The sequence below is a fragment of the Perna viridis genome, chromosome 13 (genome assembly GCF_037379345.1).
Source record: "Perna viridis isolate PV_CMFRI_1.1 ecotype Kerala chromosome 13, ASM3737934v1, whole genome shotgun sequence".
NCBI lineage: Eukaryota > Metazoa > Mollusca > Bivalvia > Mytilida > Mytilidae > Perna > Perna viridis.
Genome location: NC_142457.1, coordinates 1,360,177 through 1,375,228, shown reverse-complemented (window position 1 = coordinate 1,375,228; position 15,052 = coordinate 1,360,177). Strand labels below are relative to the sequence as shown.

Genomic DNA, 15,052 nt, shown 5'->3' with positions numbered 1-15,052 from the left:
AGAACCTTTTCAATTCCTAAATCCAGCACCTTCAGCTCATTTTGTTGGTCCTTTACTGGGAACTTTTGATTTTTGTCTAGTGGACCACTGATTTGAAATTTGGAAAAGATCAGGACCATCTAATTTTAAAACTGAACTTGAACTGATGATGGTTTCCGTTTTCTATACCATTGAAAATGGATTTCTGATAGGCAAATCGTTTTTTACATTCCCATTATTGTTACAGCTAAAATCAACTTCTGAAGCCATGGTATTCCAATAATTATATTCAACTTTCAACACCACCTTTCAAGTAACAGCTGAAACATACCTATACTGTGTACAAACAGAGTTATCCTCTTTTTATCAATAAATCAAGAGTAGTGTCCCACAAGACACTATCCTTTTTTGCCCCCCTTTTTATAACAGCAGTTACCTCTGGAGCCATCCAATATGGAGTACCAACAGAGGTCTTCCTTCTCCCAGCACTGTTTTCCATAATTCCAGACACACCTACAAAATACATGTATATAAAGCAAAGTGATGAAAGTAAAAATGTAGAAACTCACATTTTTGTATATTTTTAAAATTAGATCCTGCTTACACAGGCAACACATGAGAATCATATGGTTTGCATCATATCATTATTATATGAATCGAGCATATGTTAATCATGTTTCATTTTACACATGATCATTACATAATAATTATATGATAATGGTATGTTATCACAAAAATATGATTATCATGTGTTTTCAAGCCAAAATCAAACATATAAGAATCATATGATAAACATATGACTATCATATGTTGAATATCATATGATTATCACATGATTACCATATGATTATCATATGAATCGAGCACCATATGATTATCACATGATTACCATATGATTATCATATGAATCGAGCAGCATATGATAATCATATGTGGTACATTTGGCTGTGTATTTGCTAGAACTGAACGTCAAGATTACATGGACTTGATGAACCAGTACGGTGTTTTTAGAATCACTTCAGCACAGACATAACCATGGTTAAGTGAGTACCCTATCTCATCATGGAAGATACATGATACATTTCACAATGGTATTTATCATACTCATATTTGTGTCAAGTATTGTTGAAAATGATACACGTGGTCTTCGTTTTTATAATGAATTCTTGAAATGGAAGACTGATAATAATTTAAAATTACATTGTCCCTTTGATGTCAAAAGGTCATTGGGAGCAAATTCTTAGGTTAATAGGAGCAAAATTTCAAGTGTAAATTTGAGTAAAGGAACTCTGCCTCAAAAGGTTTGTGGTTTGACCCTAACTTAAACCATACTAAATTGAAACAGTCAGCAAAACATTTAACCTCTGACCTTCAATCAAATTATCTATAAAATGTCTGCCAGTTTACAAGGATAAAATGTTTGTTTAGTTATAAGATAGTGAAAGACTTAAGGAGCTACTGGTTAGGCCAAAATAAAAAAAAAGTCATTGATTTTCTCATCCCTCCCAAACTAATGTTTTCACCCTCCCCCAAGAATTTTATTTTGGTTTTTTTTCCAAATTTAGGTGATTTTTTTCAAACTGACAGCATTTTTCACTAAACTGTTAATAATTAAAAAAATAAAAGGCCGGCCTTAATTTTGAAGAAGTGTTGAGATGAATCTAGGAATTTTTTTATGATGCCTTAACCTCATAACACACAATTCAATCTTATGTTGATACTGAAGGAAGAGAACAACTCAACGTCTTTAAATTAAATAATTAAAGCTGAGCAACAAAATCAAAATTCACGGTAAACTAACCAAAATCAATTAGTTTGATTTCTCCGTCCTCGTTAATAAGAATGTTGTGACCTTTGACATCTCGATGAATGATGTTGTGTGAGTGAAGATGTGCTAACACACTTAATGATTCCCGCAAAATATGACCTATCAGCATCTCGTCCAACTTTTCTCCCCGATGATGAAGTTCTCTGGCTAAGTGTGTTACAGATCCTTTTTTACACAGCTAGAATTATAATGAAAATTTGTTATATCATCTCATTTATAATGAATTATGTAAAATGACAACAAGAAGCTGATACCCATTATCACTTACAATATGAAATTCCTAGTGCCAATTTCCAACTGTTACAGCTAAAATCTACACACCTCCATAACCATCCAGACCTGCTTGTCCAATTTCAAAATCATAACTGTTACAGCTAAAATCTACATACCTCCATAACCATCCAGACCTGGTTGTCCAATTTCCAAATCATAACTGTTACAGCTAAAATCTACATACCTCCATAACCATCCAGACCTGGTTGTCCATTCCAGGTTTTAGAAACAGCCCATAGAATTTAGGCATGTTAGGGTGATCTCCATGTTCACTGAGGATGACAAACTCTTGTTCTATCTCTTCTATCATCTCATGTATAGACTCTAGAACCTTCACTGCCACCTTCTCTCCTGTAATCAGAAATAAATAGCTGTATTCAACACATAGTAAACCAGTCCCCCCTTTTATGTAAAAAGTTTCATACATGCAGGTAGCCAATGAGTGATTGTGACTATCAAAGAATTTATTTGGGGTATAAAAAGATATAAAACAGTGCTACAGAACCTGTTATCCAGTGGTTGTCGTCATTTTTTATGATCAATGATATTTGTTCTACATTTTTTTTCCTGTAGATTAGGTCGATTTTCATCATTTATGAGTAGTTTTACTACATTTATTTCAGGGCCTTTTACAGCTTGCTTTAATTTATGGGTTTCGGTGTTCGTTTCTTGGCTTTTGATGGATGACTGTCTCATTGGCAATCATACCACATCTCCTGTTTTTATAAATGTCACTATATCAGATAATCAGCTAGAAATGTACGGAATATTCTGACAATTACAATTAGCTAAAGCATAAAACAGTATGAAATCTCACTTGCAATCTACTTCATTAAATGTTCATGACTTGGGATGTAAATTTGTATCAGTTGATTTTGTACTAAGATGCATTATAAGAATTAAATAAAATGTGAAGCCAACAATAAATGGATATTTCAGCTCACTACATAAAACAGTTCCTGTCTTTCTTTTTATTCAATATCTACTATGTTAGTAAACTATGGAAGGTGGTATGAAAACCAATGTTTATTCTACAGTAAATTGGAATTTTCAACCTCTAAAGTATGACAAAGTCATGCATGCTCATCTTTACTTGTTGTATAATCCAATCAAAACAAGGGCAGTGGCAAGTCTGAAAATGTCACTGTCGATTTGTGATATAACACTGACAATTGTTGGCAATGATGACGGTATTTTCCTTGACTTTATGTAGTGACAATTGTTGGCAATGATGAAGGTATCTACCCTGACTTTATGTAGTGACAATTGTTGGCAATGATGAAGGTATTTACCCTGACTTTATGTAGTGACAATTGTTGGCAATGATGAAGGTGTCTACCCTGACTTTATGTAGTGACAGTTGTTGGCAATGATGACGGTATTTTGCCGGACTTTATGTAGTGACTGTTGTTGGCAATGATGAAGGTATTTACCCTGACTTTATGTAGTGACAATTGTTGGCAATGATGAAGGTATCTACCCTGACTTTATGTAGTGACAATTGTTGGCAATGATGAAGGTATCTACGCTGACTTTATGTAGTGACAGTTGTTAGCAAAGATGACGGTATTTTGCCGGACTTTATGTAGTGACAATTGTTGGCAATGATGAAGGTATTTACCCTGACTTTATGTAGTGACAATTGTTGGCAATGATGAAGGTATCTACCCTGACTTTATGTAGTGACAATTGTTGGCAATGATGAAGGTATTTACCCTGACTTTATGTAGTGACAGTTGTTAGCAATGATGACGGTATTTTGCCGGACTTTATGTAGTGACAGTTGTTGGCAATGATGACGGTATTTTGCCGGACTTTATGTAGTGACAATTGTTGGCAATGATGAAGGTATTTACCCTGACTTTATGTAGTGACAGTTGTTGGCAATGATGACGGTATTTTGCCGGACTTTATGTAGTGACAATTGTTGGCAATGATGAAGGTATTTACCCTGACTTTATGTAGTGACAATTGTTGGCAATGATGACGGTATTTACCCTGACTTTATGTAGTGACTGTTGTTGGCAATGATGAAGATATTTACCCTGACTTTATGTAGTGACAATTGTTGGCAATGATGAAGGTGTTTACCCTGACTTTATGTAGTGACAATTGTTGGCAATGATGAAGGTGTCTACCCTGACTTTATGTAGTGACAATTGTTGGCAATGATGAAGGTGTCTACCCTGACTTTATGTAGTGACAATTGTTGGCAATGATGAAGGTATTTACCCTGACTTTATGTAGTGACAGTTGTTAGCAATGATGAAGGTGTCTACCCTGACTTTATGTAGTGACAGTTGTTAGCAATGATGAAGGTATACTCCCTGACTTTATGTAGTGACAGTTGTTAGCAATGATGAAGGTATCTACCCTGACTTTATGTAGTGACAATTGTTGGCAATGATGACGGTATTTTGCCGGACTTTATGTAGTGACAGTTGTTAGCAATGATGAAGGTATTTACCTTGACTTTATGTAGTGACAATTGTTGGCAATGATGAAGGTATTTTCCCTGACTTTATGTACATTTCCTTTACTTATACCTACAATAGGAGACTAGGACATCCCTAATCAACCTCTGTCAGATTTCTTCCACTTGTGAGAGAAATTCATTGTCTTTTCACTTGGTGTTGCAGTGATTTTCCAACCCTTATTTTTGGACTGCATTTGTGCCCCAATCCCCAAAAAAAAGTATGCTCCAACTTTCCCGAAGTTAAGCAGTGAAATTCTCAATTGTGACTTAAGAGACTGTCCATGTAGAAACCAGGCAGTTCCTATGATATCAATGTCACATGTTAGATTTTATCCCAAGGAATTTTTTTTTCAATGTATGTACGTCAAATAGTACAGAGAATTTTTTCAATCGACAATAGATGGCTCAGAAAATGATTTTATAGTTCCCTAAGAAAGCTACCAAATTTTGCACAAAATGAAAGAGTTATCTCCCTTTTTTCAAATGAATTTTAATGCTATCTATATAATTCATTTCTCTTTCACCGTTGCAGTTACTCAAAAAACAACATTCAACTTTGAGACCGGATGCATTTGAGGTATGAAATGGATGATTTTTTTAAAACAAAATTTGTCATGGGCTACCCTGCCTGGTTTTTGCATGGACACCCTCTTGAAATATTGTCTCAAGATTTGTACATGATTAAAATGGAGATTTATAAGTTATATAAAATTCTCCACTCTACTGTATCAAGTTTGCCTTCCAGAGGTTATACCCCATGGAATTAATGATACAATGGTATTCATCAATGACTTTACTAAGAAATTGTGTTTAAATTCCTTGCCCTCATGTGTATAGATTATTTCCCAAAGTCCAATTTTCATGCTCATTTTCCCAATTGCTTGACCCTAGGTCCATTCCCAGTCACACTTCACTTGTGCAACACATGCTAAAGACAATAATTCAACTATATATATACTCTTTAATTGGAAGAGACTTGGGCAAGAACCAGTATCAGTCACAATTACAATTGTAAATAAGTCTTTGTTGATGGGGAGAGGACAAATTAAGTGCTGAGTTAAATAAGCATATATTCAGTTCAAATGGAATTTTTTATACATAACTACAAGATTGCTTGCTAGTGCACTCTACATTAATTATTTAGTAAGTAAGTAATGCTAATTGTAAAATGAACTACTTCCAATCCATCCTGAATAAAGAATGTTTTATCTTCAACCTGCAACATTCAAATCTACCATACCTAATCTAATGTCAAACAACAAAGGATTCCCATTAAGTTTTCATAACAATTTTACAGCCATACAAAACTTTTTAAGTCTCAATATCATTTTCTAAAGAATCTGCATTAAGCTGCATTAATTCTGTTCATTAAAAATGGTTAGAACCCCTTAAAGATGAAAGCAAGCATAACGAAAAAAAAATATTCTCATCAAAACATTGAAAAAAATACTTCCATCAAAAGTCACAAGGGATAAAAATCCCACATGAAAACATTGCTTTGTAAAGTTCTATCTTCATTAAAGACGATATGCTCTAATAGTATATTGTGCACCATTTAAAATGATTTCCTATTTTAGATTAAAAATATTTCCCATACATTTGTTATGTCCAACTGATTTAATGGTAAACTGATATTTACAGAAATTCAAACATTTACATGTATAATATTTTATAATAATGAAGCAGAGTAAGAAATAGTAGCCTTTGCATCAGCTTGAGACTGGCTATTTCTTGGCAGGGCTGGCTAATTTTATCAAAAATCTATATTGCCATATTAGTGGCAGATCCAGAGTTTTAGGTAAAGGGGACCCTCATAAAAAATTTCTTGACAGGATCACCTGTGAGGATCACAAAAAGAGTGTTTTTCATGATTTAATATAACACACACAATTTTTCAACAATTTTTTTTCTAAGGGAGGGGGAGGGGGGCGCCCCTCCCTTTGGATCTGCCACTGCATATACTAAATATATTGAAAAATTGAATTCAGGACTGGCTAGAATTTGAGTGAGTTTCCTACCCTGAATGAAGAAGATGCACATGATCTCTGGCAATGATTGAATGAGTAATCAAGGGAAAAAAGGTTATAGCCAAAAGAATGTAATCCAGGGACAAAGACCAGACATGGAAAATAGACATACACAACAAAGAACATAAAGTAACTAAAATCATACATACAAAGTAACAAAAGCAAATGAGCACTTGGACTCCACTTAAAACTGGGAGCATGAACCAGGTGCACCAGTAGGGTAAGCGTCCTCTGCTTTTCTAGAAACATCCGCCAAGTTGCTCATAAAAATTCAAGTCCAGGGTAGACGAAAGAGGAAAGGAAAACTATGACATGTTGAACAAATCAGTTTTCATGGCGCAGATGGAAACACCGTAACGATCCATAAGTTCATGATGACGACCATAAAACTTCTGTTGTGATGACTTCGATCTTGTAGCAACATAACCCTGTTCCAGAAGCCTATTTGTTAGAGTTCTAGTGCGATATAAAAAGTCTGCATAGTTTTGGCAAGATGTGAAATAACGTATGAGTTGTGATATGAACACTCCATACATAGGTGCTGGAGGGATGTTGGCACAGATAAAAGGAAAGTTGACAATCTGAATGAAAAGTCATCACGTTTGTCTTAAAGTTTGGTCAATAGTTTTCCTTTACCATCGATTTCTAAGTGTAGGTCAAGATATGAGGCTGACTTCAAAGTGTCTGTAGTATCCTTTATTTCAAGTTCTTTGGGGTAGATTCGATGTATAAAATCCCCAAAATTAGGATTGTTTAAAGATAATATATCATTTATACAGTGGGAACTGAGATAAAAGGATCTAGCCAAACGATATTCTTTCTTTCTTTCGGATCAGATCAGCTATAAAGTCAGCCTCATAAGAGTGAAGGAATAGGTCAGCAAGTAAAGGAGCACAATTTGTTCCCACTGGAATGCCGACCGTTTGTTGAAAAACGTGTTCATCACACTGGACAATTATGTTGTCGTTTAAAAATTCCAGCATTTTATAAACATCTTCCTCTGTATATTTGGAAGATGATTTGGAATTTTTTCTTACAAAGTATGAGGAATCTCTACCAAGAACTATATATTTGTATCTAGGTGTACCATCTTTTTTGGAAAAACAACGATGTATAATGTTTTTAAGTCGGGATTTTAACTGAGTATGGGGAATAGAAGTATATAGTGTTGAAAAATCATAGGTTTTAATGCTATTATATTCAGATGATATCTCCAAAAGATCTTTTGAATTTTTCAGGATCCACATTGAATTAATACCACGGGAGTAACAAGTGTTGTGGTAGAACTGCAGACCCTCTTTGACAGTTGTGAGTATAGTAGTTAAAAGTTTTGAAAGAGGTTTCATGGTACATTTTGCAGATCCAGCTATGAAACGTTGTTTGTATGGATTCTTGTGGAGCTTAGGAATCCAGTACATAGACGGTAAATCACAATCATCGTCCTTGGTTGAGAGACCAAAAGAGGATAGCACAGATTTATGGTTTTCCACAATCTCTTCTTTGGAGAGTGTGGTAGCAGTATAGGTCTTCAGTTAGATAGTGGTATGGTTTACAAAGGTTTCACTGAACCAACAACTAAACATAAAGCAGGTACAGTCGAACCTCAACACGTCGAACTCGGATTAATCGAAATCTCAAATAACTCAAACTAATTACAAAGTCCCAGCAAAACTCCCCTCTCTCCAATAAAATTTTACCTCGGATGACTCAAACTCTGATGAATCGAAAACCCAGATAACTTGAGGTAATCAATCAGTCCCTTCAAAAGGACTTTCAGGTCAATTAACCCTGATATCTCGAAGTCAACTAATTAGTCAGAAAAGTGATTGCTTTATTACAAACCATAATCTAAGTGTGTTTTAACAACGATTAGCATGGCTTTTAAAATTAATTTGTTGACACTTTTTATAGCTTGATTTGTGTATTTAATTAATTTAAAATTGGGCATGTAGTGAAAAGAAACGAATTTTTATTTATTACTCTTTGGAATTTACACTAACAGTGATATCAGATATTTTGATATTTTGATAATTATTTTTAAAAAAATACAAATGAATTGTAATGGTATCTGACAATTTAATGAAACATCAAACAGACCATAGTAAGTGTATTTCAACGATGATATTAATATTCGTTTTGCTGGTGAATTTCAAATTTTATTGTAATAATGTAGAGCACATGGTTTGACAATGTTCCTGATTGTGAGTCAAACAAAGCAGTATGTTCTGAACTATGATATTTTCGATGTAGAAAAAATAAAAAGGAAATTTTACTAAAACACTCGGTGCCATTCAGTGTTTCAAACATGATATACAACATACAAAAAATCTTCCAATATGAAATGCAAGACATTACGAAGTACCGTGTAAAGTGAAGTACGTGTACATGTACAAGGACAACAATTAAATGATGTAAATGCAGAAACAATCTTTGACCAAACTACTTGTATTTCGGGTTTATCCACGACCTCAGGTTACTTGAACCTCCGATAACTCGAATATTTTTGCATGGTCTCTTCAACTTTGACTTCACGAGGTTTGACTGTATGTCAATAGTAGCCTACAAACGGTAAATCTAAATGGCTGCTAGCTCACCTTTTTCAAAAATGGGTGAACTCTTGTATAACTTTCAGCAGTTTACCTGTTACTTTTTCTTTTTAAGTCGCTGATAGTCTTAGCAACTTCTTGCATTCGTAATTTCTGTATTCAATATTCACATATGATTTGCATTACGCCACATAATTCATCAGATCTTCGCTGTGTTCACCACCACAGCGCTGTAAATAAGTTCCCGATGCATACAAGATAAAAATGTACCTCTTAAATATCATACACGTGTGTTCTATGCATATTTCTTGCTTGTATGAGAACAGGAAGTTTACATGAAATGATCAGTAAGCTTTGGACATTACCCGGTTTACGATTCAGGCACTGAGGCTTAGACAAGACTATATAGGTCATACACATTAGCACGCCCCGATATTTATGAATATTCATAGCCAGTTGCTAAATCTGGTTCATTAACTGGTTCCCAGTCAATATCATAGGCAACCCAAAGATCCCTATAATGTACCTTTTTAAAAACATATCATACACATGTCTATGCAAGTTTTTTGCTTGTATGAGAACGGGAAGTTTACATTAAAAGATAAATGATCGGTTAGCATTGAATTTATGTAATATTACCCAGTTTCCAATTCCAACACAGGCGTTCGTTACAATTGATTATATAGAGGTCATATATATTATCAGTATATCAATGTCTATATATAGCCATTCGGGTCATAACGGTTATAAAAGAGTAAGCAATAATATCAAGGGAACCAATATTTCAGTCCCCCGATTTTAGAGCATATAACATTTGTACCATTTTTGATGTTTTAAGTATGCCAAAATCAGTGACAGTAAATATTTGACGATTAGCGACTGTGAAGACTTCAGTCTTTGATTTTTTCTGCTAATTAAAACACTACCGACATCCCTGTATAGTTATGTAACTGTGCTGCAATAATTTTTCATGTTCTGTGATGTGTCCTAATTACTGGTCAGTGAATTTTGGGTTAGTAGTGACTTCTGTATAGGTGACTATGTGTTTAGTCTTAATGAGCTCCCTTGACTACAATGCTCCTGAGGGTTTGGGGAGAAAAGAAAACTGCGGATATAACAACTTTCCTGGTGACTTTGTGTCTTGTTCCAATAAGTACCCCAGTTGACATGTTTCAGAGTGTTTGAGGAGGTAAGTGAAAGTGAGGGTATAAAACTTTCCAGTAACTTTGTGCTTTGGTTTTTATACACCCAAATCATTTCCTCTTCAAATGAGCTCTACAAGCTGCCATGTTCCTGAGGGTTTTGGTAAAAAATTGATCTTGTTAACATCTCCATGCTGTCCTTTTCCTACAAACTCTCCAAACTGCCATGTTTCTCAAAATTTGGGGACATAAGTGATGCAGAAGCTGTAATAATTTATAAGTAACTTCTTGTTTATTTGTGTACACCTCCATACTCTCTTTCCCTTACGAGCTCTCCAAGCTGCCATGTTTCTCAAGATTTGAAAACATTAGTGATACAATAGGCATATAATAACTTACCAGTAACTTTGTGTTTTGCCGTGTATACATCTCCATACGTTCCTTCTCCAATAAGCTCTCCAAGCTGCCATGTTTCTGATGGGTCTGGGAGCTCAGTGAACTTTATCACCCTAGAGTAAGTATTATATAACTGTAGCATCCCTTCAGGGTTTTTAGAGCCCTTGTCTACAAAGCCCTTGTCTACAAAGAAGAATAAAAAACATTTAATCATTTTTTTTTAAATTTTTGTTAACAGTCAGTAGTAACCAATATAGAAACAAGAAGCTCCAGGAGCCTGAATCGCTCACCTGCTTAAATTTTTGCCTTTTAAGGGCAATAACTCTAACAAGGAGTTGTCAGACAATTTTGACTTCATTTGATTCATTGGACACATTTGTAAGCCTTATAATAAGGATGATTTCAGCTATTGAAAGCTATTGGCTAAACCTAACAGATTTGGAGATGTATGCAAAAATCTGCCGACCCCATTGCTCTATTTTTCGAAATGGCAGCCATGTTTTTTCAGCGATCAGAAATCTGTCATTTCGTTAAGGATACCCTATAAAACAAAAATGTCAACTTTCATTGAATTCTGTAGAGCAGTTTCTAAGCAGAAGATTTTTTTTGTAAAGTAATAACCTCATAAACAGAAAAAACATCCAAAAAAGGCAATAACTTCAACATGGTACAACAAATTTTCACCAAAATTTGACCACAGGAAGATCTCTTCGTGCTGAATAATTTAACCATGTCAGATTTTGGTTAAACCTAACTGTTTTGGAGATATATGCAAAAATCTGCTGTCTGACCCCAATGTTCAATTTTTAGTAACAGCGGCCATGCTTTATAACAGATCAAAAATCCAAGCGGTAATTTGGTAAGGATGTCCTTTAATACAAAAATACCAACTTTCATTGAATTCTGTAAAGTAGTTTCTGAGGAGAAGATTTTTTTAAATAATAACATTAAAAGCAGCAAAAAACTTCCAAAAAGGGCAATAACTCCAACATGGGTCAACAAATTTTTACCAAAATTTGACCACAGATAGATCTCATCATGCTGAACACTTTTACCAATATCAGAATTTGGCTTAACCTAACAATTTAGGAGACATATGCGAAAAACTACTGTCTGACCCCTATGTTCTATTTTTAGTAATGGTGGCCATGTTTTTCAACAGATCGTAAATCCTCACATTAGTTCTATGCACAATACACCAAGAAACATTCATATCAAGTTTGGTTCCAATTGGTCAGGTGGTGTCAGAGGAGAAGATTTTTGAAAGAAATAACATTCAAAATAGCAAAAAAACATCGAAAAAGGGCAATAACTCCAACATGGCTTAACATATCAAAATTAAAATTTGACTGCTGATAGATCTCATCATGCTGAACACTTTTACTATGTCAGAATTTGGCTAAACTTAATGGTTATGGAGATATATATGCAAAAAACTACTGTCTGACCCCTACATTCAATTTTAAGCAACAGCGGCAATGTTTTTTGACGGATCAAAAATTCCCACATCATTTCTATGCAGGATACCCCAAGAAATATTTATACTAAGTTTGGTTCTAATCAGTGAAGTAGTTTCAGAGGAGAAGAGTTTTGCATAATTGTTAACGACGACGATGACGGACGTCAAGTGATGGCAATAGCTTACATGGCCTTTGGGCAGGTGAGCTAATAAGAATTAAATTTCACCAAAGTTTTGACAGAATAATAGGAAAATACAACATCAAACATATGACAACCATACTACTTTTTGTGAATCTAAATCTTTTTTTCTATTATTAGCAGATGCAACTGAAATTCACGACCCTGTCTGTGTAAATTTTAGTTCATTTTCATTGAATTCCTTGTAAACTATAAAAACTGTGAGCAAAGCTCATGTAGACATATCCTAGCTCATAAAAGGATATCCTAGCTCTGTTGTAGCAGAGCTTAATTAGCTCACTAAAGGATACCCTAACACAGCTTAGCTCACTGAAGACCCTAGTACAGCTTAGCTCACTAAAGGATACCCTAATACACCTTAGTTCACTAAAGGATACCCTAGCACACCTTAACTCACTAAAGGATACCCTAGCACACCTTAGCTCACTAAAGGATACCCTAGCATACCTTAGCTCACTAAAGGATACCCTAATACACCTTAGTTCACTAAAGGATACCCTAGCACACCTTAACTCACTAAAGGATACCCTAGCACACCTTAGCTCACTAAAGGATACCCTAGCATACCTTAGCTCACTAAAGGATACCCTAATACATCTTAGCTCACTAAAGGATACACTAGCACACCTTAGCTCACTAAATGATATCCTAGTACACCTTAGCTCACTAAAGGATACCCTAACACAGCTTAGCTCACTAAAGGGTACCCTAATACACCTTAGCTCACTAAAGGATACCCTAATACATCTTAGCTCACTAAAGGATACACTAGCACACCTTAGCTCACTAAATGATATCCTAGTACACCTTAGCTCACTAAAGGATACCCTAACACAGCTTAGCTCACTAAAGGGTACCCTAATACACCTTAGCTCACTAAAGGATACCCTAATACACCTTAGCTTACCAAATGATACCCTAGTACACCTTAGCTCACTAAAGAATACCGTAGTACACCTTAGCTCACTAAAGGATACCCTACTCCCCACCTCAGTAACCATATATGGTCAAAATATCAAGAAGTCATCAAACAGGAAGCTGACATTGCGTCAGTGTTGATTCCGATCTAAGGATAAGGCATACTAATATGAAACTTCTGTCACAATATTGTGTAGCTGTAATCAGTAGTAGCAGTCATACATTTAGTTACTGTTTGGAAATAAGTTGAGGATAGACAAATGGTAGAAGGGAAGAAAGGATGAATACCCTATTCACTATATTCCCCACAAAATTTAATAGGGGAAAATTATAATCTAGCAGTCAGATTATAAAACCAGGAAATCCTTATTAGACCCATGGAAACCCTAATGGGATTAACTTGATCATATGCATTGTAGGCCCAAATAAAGGGGGCCAATTTTGGCAAAGAAGATAATCAAACACCATCCTATGATAATGAAACTCAAATCCAATAATTCTGCCATTATTATACAATTTGCTAACTCTGTAGCATAATAATACCTTAGTCAAAACATAAAATTGATATTAATTCAGTAACAAATTCCCTCCATAATGTATAAAATGCATGTCATGCATAGAAAACCCCATTGATGTATATCTCATACAACCTAATAAGTCTTTTGACATTATTGTTTAATATCCTGTATAAAGTAAGGTAAGATGTTAGGAGCAGGTACACTGGAATTCTAAAATGGAGCAAACCCTGCATAAAGTAAGGTAAGATGTTAGGAGTAGGTACACCAGAATACTAAAATGAAGCAAAACCTGTATAAAGTAAGGTAAGATGTTAGGATCAGGTACACTGGAATACTAAAATGGAGCAAAACCTGCATAAAGTAAGGTAAGATGTTAGGAGCAGGTACACCAGAATACTAAAATGAAGCAAACCCTGCATAAAGTAAGGTAAGATGTTAGGAGCAAGTACACTGGAATACTAAAATGAAGCAAACCCTGCATAAAGTAAGGTAAGATGTTAGGAGCAGGTACACTGGAATACTAAAATGGAGCAAACCCTGCATAAAGTAAGGTAAGATGTTAGGAGCAGGTACACTGGAATACTAAAATGGAGCAAACCCTGCATAAAGTAAGGTAAGATGTTAGGAGCAGGTACACCAGAATACTAAAATGGAGCAAAACCTGCATAAAGTAAGGTACAGTGTAGGATGTTAGGAGCAGGTATAACGGAATACTAAAATGGAGCAAAATATTTACACTAAATGAAAGATGAAAGACAAACAGATTCATACTTCAAATAGATTTTATGATCATTACCAAAAAGATTTTAATACACTGTCCAAAGTGTTCCTTACGGATAGTTATGGGTGAGTGTGGACATTCTGCTTTTTCTGTCAATTTCAACCAGTGTTACTCACCCATGACTAAAGCTATAAGGCTGAAAATTTGGACATCTCTTTCTTTTTTTTAAACATTTCATTTGTATTCAATTATATTTTCACTTTTTAAATGCTATTTATCATAATACATAATAGAAAAAAAAGAATAGATTTGGTAAAACGCAACAAATGCACCATCATATAACCTAAATACAAAATAGTAAATACTTTCAGAGGTCACCAAAAGGTCTTCAATAAGTATAAGCACGCCTTCAAGTAACTTACACTATTTTTAGTGTCAAAATTCCTTTCAAATGATATAACTTTTTTCCAGGATGTTGTTTAAGATTTATTGTTGCTGTTTCATAGAAACCTTGAAGATCGATTAAGTTTGAAGTATAATAAAATATCACATTATATCACATTCTGCAC

At 34.7% G+C, this 15,052-nt stretch overlaps 1 protein-coding gene across 10 annotated transcripts in view; it reads right to left on the bottom strand.

Moving 5' to 3' along the window:
* Positions 1 to 316: 316 nt before the first annotated feature.
* The window catches only part of LOC148599178 (myosin-IIIb-like), a 33,117-nt gene continuing 18,381 nt past the window's right edge, over positions 317 to 15,052 (bottom strand). For 8 of the 10 annotated variants that reach the window (XM_088558391.1, XM_088558392.1, XM_088558393.1 and 5 more), the window contains 4 exons: positions 10,671 to 10,850; positions 2,265 to 2,431; positions 1,781 to 1,985; positions 317 to 492 (listed from right to left, as the gene is read on the bottom strand). In XM_088558391.1, the coding sequence (XP_088414517.1) occupies positions 332 to 492; positions 1,781 to 1,985; positions 2,265 to 2,431; positions 10,671 to 10,809 (672 nt within the window). In that variant the 5' untranslated portion in view covers positions 10,810 to 10,850 and the 3' untranslated portion in view covers positions 317 to 331. The remainder of the gene's footprint in view (positions 493 to 1,780; positions 1,986 to 2,264; positions 2,432 to 10,670; positions 10,851 to 15,052) is intronic. The other 2 variants (XM_088558396.1, XM_088558395.1) reach the window with 1 other exon arrangement.